This window comes from Dermacentor andersoni, chromosome 6 (assembly GCF_023375885.2).
Source record: "Dermacentor andersoni chromosome 6, qqDerAnde1_hic_scaffold, whole genome shotgun sequence".
Lineage (NCBI taxonomy): Eukaryota > Metazoa > Arthropoda > Arachnida > Ixodida > Ixodidae > Dermacentor > Dermacentor andersoni.
In genome coordinates, this window is record NC_092819.1 from 108,290,395 (window position 1) to 108,299,453 (window position 9,059).

Below are 9,059 nucleotides of genomic sequence, written 5' to 3' on the forward strand. Positions count from 1 at the left end.
CAAACTTACTAATCTAGAGACGATAGTAGTACGGACGCTAGCACAGGAAACGCATAGTAAACGTAATTGCAACAGTTCGCTATGTATCTGCTTATAGTATATTATATATGATGAAGGCGATGCGATAGCGGCGTTCAAATGTTCCCCCTGTCTCGCCATGGTTTCTCCTACCAGGATTTTAAACGTTCAGTGAATTAAAAGACATCCAGCTCTAAGTCTCATTAAATGACTACGAAACATTAACTTAATGAAGAACGTGGTTATACAGCCGTAGTTTCTATACTTCTGGTGTACGATGTATCTGGCTACGCCTATGGCCGGTAATTATGTTTACTCCTGTTCTTTACTGCGTTAACAAAACGAACTGTTCGCTAACACACTCTGTGTACTGTTAGCTGTCACCTCCGAACAACAATTTTTGTTAGAACTCTCCATGCTTGCAATGATGCTTGAAGCTCAGTTTCAGGATGTAAATTGTGAAACGCATGCTGCATTGTCATTGTCGTGTCAACGCTTTATGGAAACTGGGACATTGGATGTATTGAAGCTTCGGAAAAATTACATAAATGAATTACCCCTGCCTCATCCATAATACAACAGCTCAAACCAATAAGAAAGAAAAATTAGGATGATTTTACATTGGTGAGATAAAAACTAAAGAGACAATAAAATATATATTCTACCATCCTCACCAGCGAAACGACAGCGCACGGGCGAGCCGGCAAGATGAGTAGGCTTTCTTTAACAAATTTGATACACTGTGTGAACACATATACCATGCTTCGTCTGTGCCGTAGAGTTATGTTTATACCTATACAATATACATACAACGTTCTTTAGGTCATGACAGAAGGTATAAAGTCATAAGCGGCTTAGAATCATTATGCAAAAAAAGGTGAGGCGTGCAGACAGTACACAAGACAGGTGGACAACACGAACGCCGCATAATGAATTTTTTCATAATGAATCCTTACCAACCAGCTCAGCTTTCTGTCGTTCTAGGCTTAGACTATGCAGGTATGGCATGTCTTATGTACTAAACAGGCTGGAAACTAGGAAAGTGCCCGCAAATATTTTTTTCTCGTCTTTTTGCTGCAGTACAGACCGCAAGAGGCTCGGCCTAATCAATCGTCGTTTCCCGCCCGCCACAAGTTCGACGATACAATTCGGCTATCGTACTGGTAACTGAAGAAACAGAAAGCCACATGCCAAAAGCTATGACGCTTTTGAGTTGTAGACTGTCAAAGATATCTGCGCCGGATATGTAACACTCATCACTCAAGCAACACTCATCGTATGAAAACACATTTTACCTGGAAATACAACTGAAAATCGTCTTAGCAATCGTCGAACAGACGCAGCGAAATTGTCAGGGTGGCAGAAAGACACATCAAGAGTCGGTCTTCGGAATGAGACCAGGTCGCCATTCTCGCCACATACTTCGCATCAGGTTGCAGCGATGGACGCACTTCGTTCTTAACTACGCTTTGCTCGCTGCTGTTGGGGTTGGTGGGATGTTCTTGCTGCCAGCCCTCATGGCCAGTCACCGTTTTAGTGAAGTTTCCTTCGCTTTCATCTACACGTTGATCCAGCGTTTCATGAAGAACGACATGGCCGTGGTGCGACGTGGCGTCGTGTCTCTGCTGGACGATATGGTTTCTCATGATGTATGCTTGAAGGCACGCGGTGCGGTTCGTCTGTTGGAGGTGGGCGCGGCTTATGGACCCAATCTGGAATTCATTGGCCGCTCCGTCGAGTATTGGACGCTGGAGCCCAACGGAAACTTCGAAGCAGCTCTGCAGAGGAATCTCAAAGAAAACCCGAAAGTTCGTGCCATTTTCGTTCTTTTGTTTTGCTTTATTGGGAACGTGTGTCAGTTTTTTCGGTTTCTTGTTTGGTTAAAGGTGCTTCGGAGGACTTTTCAAGTGATTATCGAAATGCAAGAAAGAGAAAAACGAAAACTAAAACAAACCGGGAATAGTCCAGAAAGGGTGCAAAAGCCTGAGTGGTGGATGATAAAAATCGAATGAAATAGACCGTCAGCTACCTCTACAATAAAGAAGGGCAAGATACGCTTATCTTCCCTCTCCCCTTGAAAACTTTTTTCAGACTGCTTGGAAGCTGCTTTGTTGATAAGATGGCGTTAGTTTGCCTGTGCCGTTTTACTACCTTCTATTTGTGGTTACTGCAAGAAGATCCAATATAGCTAATTTATGTGGGCAGTTCTGCGTCGTAAAGAGAATTTTCACTGCTAGAAGATTAGCCGACGTGGACCGTGCATTGTAGCTAACAAGACAGGCGTAGAATGCACGCGTTTCAAGAAAAATATCGCAACGTCTCCCTTCCGCTGAATACCATGTTAGGTGGCGTGTTTGTCTCGAAGCTATAGTTTCGGGCCTGATTCGGCTAATAATAACCATGTTTTTTTTTCGTTTGCTACGCCCCCTTGCACTCTCTCAAATATTTTCTTCAGATGAACTAGCTATAGCGCGGACAGGCAGGAAGGACATGAGGAGGCACAAAGAGAAGAGACACACTTAACGCTACTACCAACAACAGTCTTTATTTTCAACACCAAGCCATAGTACACATTTAATGTGCCCCGCGACGCGGATAATGTGGAAGCAACTAGTTCTAACGAAAATGGAAGGAGAAAAGGAACGTAGCGAGAAAACAGCATTACTACCATTTGCGCAGGGAACTATTAGCCGAAAACGCTATCGGTGGCTTGCTTATGCACGATTCACCAAGTGCGTCGATATTCTCAGCCTCTATGATTAGATGAGTAAGCCTGTCCTTATATCTACCTAGAATGCCAGTGTCATCAAACACTGGGTTGCAAATACAATTTTGAGAATGTTGTGCAAGAACACCGTCAGGTGGCAGGGTTGTCACCTTGTTGTTGTGCTCTCTTATACGCTCGCTTATAAATATGCTGGTCTGGACAACATGATGATTTCCGCAGGACAACGGAATGCGGTTAATTACAAATGACTTGCAGTCCACAAATTATTTCCTATGCACTTTTTACAAGCTCAGCTTTTATTGATCTTGCCGAATCTGCCACCCGACAAAGGCTTCCTAGCTTGTTGGGCACGGAAAACATAACCATTATGTGACCACGGAGCGCCACTTTTTTAAGATTATGCGAGAGTTCATTGATGTTGGGGATGATGGCAATGGTTTTGTTATCTCAAATTGCGTGGGCCCGGTCTAGAGCGCATTTGCGTAGGCGGTTTTTCTGCTGTTCACACCAGTACACGGTTTGGATAACGGGCTTACATTAAGAGTGAGGCCTGACGCTGAAAACACTGGTTCAGTAATTGCGGGCATGACTTGTCTAACGCCTTGTTAAACCATACCTTCCTTATGCTTCTCTTGACTACTTTTGAACGGCTGGAATCAAATGGAAGTACCTATTTATTTCAGGGTTATAGAATCAGCTTGGGAACTTCAAATCAAGAAATCTGATAATGTCATCTAACGGCCATTCAACTGTGATTTCAAGGGCATGGAAACTGTGACGACACATATTTCAAACTTCAGCACTCTCCTTACGGAATTGCTCAAACATGCAGTCAATAAATGTTATGAAATCCTCCTCATACATAAACACAATTCGTACCTTTCATCCCTCGATATGTTCTGATAAGCTTCTGCCTAGGTTAACTGAAAATAGATTGCTTAATCTAGGATCTAGCCAAGACCCGAGGAAACTATGCCTTTTTTCGAGGAAGGCATCATTGTTCTACTGAATGAAAGTTGATGATTAGCAAAACTTCAATAAAAAAAAGAAAAATAGCCTACAGAAATTCCTGCTTCACGAGGAAACTTAAGCACTCCCGGACTCGTCTATGCTAAGTTCGACGCATGTTAGAAGGTAACAATGAGGGAGGGTACAGTACAATCCGTTGACGTCGACTCAGAAGGCTTTCAACGCCTGGTTGGCGTGAGCTTTCACAAAATCTAAAATGTTTTCAGAAATATTTCTTGCGGACATGTTGGTCCGTACTTGAATAATAGACATGCTGCGCAAGATGCACAAGAGAGGACAGGACAGCGCGTAGAATATCTTATTATATCTTCAGAACCTATTGCTCATGACGGAACTCTGACCTCGAGAGGCTCTAGCTTCTACAATAAATAGACGGCAATTTCCTGCTGCGATGCGCCAAACTCTTGATGAGGGTGATAGTTACCATATGCTTATCTATATTAAGTTACTTCTCTACGGATAAACATACAATAAGCATGAGACAAATAACGTTTATATGACAAAGGTTTAAACGAAACCCTAGTAAGAGTTAGTTTTCTAGTGTGAAATGTGTGCGTGCAACAAGTACTTGGTCTCTTGCCCTCAGGTCGAGATGAAGCGCGTCATCCATGGATACGGCGAGGACATGGGAATGTTGCCTGATGAACACTTCGACGCTGTTCTCATCACCTTCGTCCTCTGCACGGCGAAAGATGGCTCGAAATTACTCAGCGAATGCAAGCGTGTCCTTGCAAAGGTAGGCGCTCAAGTGACATCCACAATTGTACACGCAAAATTTGGCTTATGTTATGCAATCCTACACTTAGTTTTATTCACGCGCGGCGCCACGTTCCTCACGGTATCGTATTGAATGCATCGCGTTTTATCTGCGCACGCTGTCGTTCCTTACTTCGAGCCAAGGAGTTCCTCTATTCAACAAGAGTCACCGAATAAATCTTCCCCGGCCAGCTCCGTTTCTGTTGCTACGAAAACCAATATACCGTATCACGTATACATTAAATCCAGCGTTTCACCACTCTTATCTGCTCACTTTATGAATATTTGTGGGCGAACCTTGTACTGAGGATCGGATGTATAAGCTCCAGGTGTGCATGGCTGTCCTTGCCCACGCAATGTGCGATCTCCACTCACATTTCGCAAAGAGATACCCCTTTGCATAACATTTTCTTTAATGACAGGTTCGCATACATTACTTACCAGTTTTGTTCACAAGAAATCTTGCGTACGCTACTGTAAAAATATTAATTCCAGAGCAACAGAATTGTTGCGCCATCTTTCACGCCTGCTGTACAGACTGCGATGAGCAGCATTGACTAATTCAAGTGCGAACAGCACATGTGAGACAGGCCCTGCATTTGGAATTGATGTACGTGGAGACGTCATTTCAAAGCAAAACTTTCTTAGCTTCTTGGTGTGTTTTAGAGGTGTCTCAAATCTAGAAGCTATTCACCACGTAGGCGCCACGATGGCGTCCAAACAATGCACTCCCCCAGCTCATTGCAGCGAAAACTGTGGTTACATTTGCTTGGTATCATTGAGAGACCAGAGAAAGCCAAGATATCTTTTCTGTGCTTTCAAAACCTTATTTCACAAGATACAGACTGTCCATTACAGTGGGCAGCATGCGCGCCAGCTCCGGTGAGTTTAGGTGCGGAAAATGTTCTTCTGCTGCGGCAGGCGAGGTTTTTGCCACCAAATTAACAAACGTAAGCTTGAATACAAAAGTTTAGATTCGGTGCAGATTACTCTGCCTTGTAGAATACGAAAAAAAAAACTAACTTCTGCGCGTAATGGGTAAGTATACCTTGCAGTGGCGTAGCCAGGAATTTATTTCAAGGGGAGGAGGGGAGCGTGCCTGGGCAGGGGAATTTTGTCGCACGTCGCTTTATGTCGGGTATCCTGATATGCAGAAATTTGTGGAATGGGAAGGAAAGGAGGCACAAGCCGGTTGTGCCCCCCACCCCTCCCCAGCTTTATGGCTTTATGGCGGCGCACTTGCTAGCTTGCTTTTCTTGCAAAAATATGTCGCTTTGGACTTCCATAGCGTGATTTTACATATTTTTGCTGTACATTATTTCAGCGCCAAAAATGTCGAAGGCAACTTCAGTTAACGCCAGCGTCATAAGTCACGTAAGCGGCAACTACACTTGCTTTGACAGGTGACCTTCGTTTAGCTGTGAAAGCAGCTGTTGGTAGCTCATTGGATTGTTGAACTACGTAATCATTTCTAAGCTTACCCAACGAGGAACCCATCCATCCATCACGCAAGACGACCGCTTCCAAGATAGGCCCTGCATCAGCGAACGAATTGACCTTCGTGCTGTCTCTCGCTTCCGCGCGAACTAATTGGCGAGAACACGGCTCACCGAAACTATCAGCGCTCGGCACACTCGGTTTCCATCACAGTGTTGCCTTCAAGATAGGACCCACGCGTCTCTCTTCAACGCAATGTAAGCGGCGAGAACACAGCGCACACGAACCTATCAGCATTCGGCGCATTTTCTGCCCGTCTAAGATCGCTTTCAAGATAGGGCCCACGCGGCTTCGCCATATGGAGCCGCCTCCGGAGTACACTTTGTCACGGTGGATAATGATTTGACGCGGGTGGATAAGACGCGAAAGAGCGATAGCAGCTTATAAGGTCTGGAACGTCGTCAGCGCACCTGGCGCCGCCACCTGCAGCGGTTTCTTTGCGTCCTCAATCCACTTTGCGTCGCCGTCTGCAGTAGTTCGTATAGACGCAGCACAGTCGTTCGTACTGCTCGATTCAAATTATCACAACGTCGATAATGACAGTGGGCTACGCAGAAATCAGCGAGTGGCACAATGCTTACGCATACTTACGCAACTCCCAGAGGAGTTTCTGGTCAAATTTTCATTCTCTTATTTCGCTGGGTAATACAACGAACCAAGTCATAACACAAAAATATCAGTCAGATATCAAAAACAATCCAATTCAGAGTGGCAAGAGCGAGGACTACACTACGCAGAAAACGCTCCCACGCATGCGCTGTTGTTCCTGCCATTCATGGTGGAACATCTAAAATGTCCAATATAGTCGAAATTTTTTGAAAATGTCTACCTAAGAAAGAATTTGGCTTAACTCAGCCACAATATTCTGAGCTTCCTCCTCTGAAGGCTTCTTCTATCTCCTGTAGAAAATTATACACCTGTATGTATCAATACACAGTGTGACGGAGGGATAATTAAAAGTGTGGAGGTGAGCGTGACCTACCACGCCAGAGAAACAGGACGCGATCTTTCAATCCGAGTTGGGGATTGCTGACGCGTTCTAGGGCCGCTATATGGATCTTCTTTAGTGCACTTAGGTGAAACTATGCACACGACCTTCTCTGAAGCTCCTAATTTGCTCAAAAATCACCAAAGGGTGACCACGGCCCACAGTTATAAAGCTTAGTTTTTGCTATGCTGGTTAGAGAGAATGCGACATGCGCAATTTTGCCCATTCGTCCCAGTGGTAAAAGACCTCGCGCGCGCGTACTGCACCAACCACTCTTCAACGTCGTCACCACGAAGTCTAGTGGATCCTGAGGAGGGGTGGCAAACCTCCAAGATCACAGCGCCGGAGCAGGCAAGGTAGATGTCGCGGTATTGGCTTGCTGGTCTTCCGACAAAGTATAGAATGCAGTTGGTAGAGGCGGCGTCCCGAGCAAAGCTCCAGGGATGTAGTGTAGTTCAAGCTGAAGAGGGAATGGGAGCGAGAGGACTGGGGAACCGGACAGCAGACTCTACCACTTGTCAGACAAGGTTTCCGTCCGTCAGACTCTTCTTTATTCTCTCCAGCGAGAGCCCCTCGACATGGGCCCAAAATGGTGGTGAGTACGTACAGATTAGAAGGTGAAGTGAATGCATAATACGTACAATATATATATCTATATATATATATGAATATATAGCTCTCATACTCTACGTCTCGTACAATGCGTCTCGGACATTTTCTTTCAACCAAGCAACATTTGGACATGGGGTCATTGCCCCTTTAAGAATTGATCCAAGAGGCTATTTTAACAAGGCATATTCTGTGACATCAGAATGCGCACTGACGCAAAGCAAAATTGTTTTTTTTTCTTTTTTTCGCTGGATGAAGGGCGAAGGACTTGGCTTTTTAGTTCCACTTGTTTGAGAAAGTCAGTTATTCAATTGAGTAATGCGTAAGCGCACAAACCAATCGCTCTCTGATGTCCCTATAAGACTTTCCGTTCATGTTGGCATTCGCTTGGCAAGTTTACATTTATTTGTTTTGCTCCTTTTAGCTGCCATAGTGCAATTCTGTTTTTTTCTTCATTTCTAGGATGGCTGTCTTCTCTTCGCCGAGCACGTCGGTCACAAGAAGGGAACATTCGCTAGGTTTCTTCAAGACATCATGACTCCGTACACCAAGAATCTTGCTGGTGGCTGCCACCTGAATCGCGATACCGAGACTTTGCTTAGAAAAGCCGGATTCTCTAAAGTGACCGTCCATACCATTGACTTGGACATACCAGTGGTGCTCAGCCGCACCATCTATGGCATCGCAATAGTGTAATATATGCGTATGAAATGTTAAGGTTATTTTTTATTCAATGGTTATTAACCAACCAATATGAGGCGATTTGCAGTCCATTGCCTCATTAAGGTTCGATTTTCCCCATGAAATAAAAGCCAAAATAATCATGGTGAATGGACATGTTGTAGCAATGTGACCTGCCAACATATCGAGATCACAGCTGGCTAAACTGTAGCATGCAGCACTGGTGCAAGACTGAATACAGGAATCACATGGAAGCAAGACCCAAAACCGAAATACGATGGGTCCAGCTTTGGAATTCCTTAACCAGACTTTTGTGTACGAGCTGCTTTAAAGTGTGAGATTTTGCACACCAATCTACGTCCGTGCTGTGCCAGGTAGTGGATACGTGTACAAAATGTTCTAGGCATTGTGCTCACGCTATATTTTGCGTTTCTAAGAAATCCTATAGAAATAATGCTTCTTTTTTTACATGTGTGATTTAAGAGGACCAATATCTTTTAAGGAGATAGGCGTTAGTCGCCAAGGCAGAAAAGGCATGGCATTGAGAACTAAGGGACATTTATTGCCGCATAAGGGCTTGCGGAACAATAACTAGGGCTAAATGTTTGGTTGGACACGCCATGGTTGCTTAGTGGCTATGGTATTTGGCTGCTAAGCACGAGGTTACGAAGTCAAATACCGTCTAAGGCGGCCGGATTTTAATGGGGGCGAAATGCGGAAACACCCGTGTACTTAGATTTAGGTGCACGCTAA

The 9,059-nt window shown here is 44.6% G+C and overlaps 1 protein-coding gene across 1 annotated transcript; it reads left to right on the top strand.

Moving 5' to 3' along the window:
- The first annotated feature begins 1,104 nt into the window (after window positions 1-1,104).
- LOC126522322 (thiol S-methyltransferase TMT1B-like) lies at window positions 1,105-8,739 on the top strand. The gene is made up of 3 exons (XM_050171049.2): window positions 1,105-1,826; window positions 4,362-4,511; window positions 8,088-8,739. The coding sequence occupies exons 1-3, from the start codon at window positions 1,410-1,412 to the stop codon at window positions 8,319-8,321; spliced, it is 801 nt and encodes a 266-aa protein (XP_050027006.1). The 5' UTR covers window positions 1,105-1,409; the 3' UTR covers window positions 8,322-8,739.
- Window positions 8,740-9,059: the final 320 nt, after the last annotated feature.

What these genes read in the sequence shown, in the direction of transcription:
- LOC126522322 (XM_050171049.2), top strand. Translation starts at nt 1,410, where the DNA reads ATGAGACCAGGTCGCCATTCTCGCCACATACTTCGCATCAGGTTGCAG. An exon ending in ATCTCAAAGAAAACCCGAAA is followed by an intron (nt 1,827 to 4,361) that starts GTTCGTGCCATT and finishes TCTTGCCCTCAG; the next exon opens with GTCGAGATGAAGCGCGTCAT. An exon ending in GCAAGCGTGTCCTTGCAAAG is followed by an intron (nt 4,512 to 8,087) that starts GTAGGCGCTCAA and finishes CTTCATTTCTAG; the next exon opens with GATGGCTGTCTTCTCTTCGC.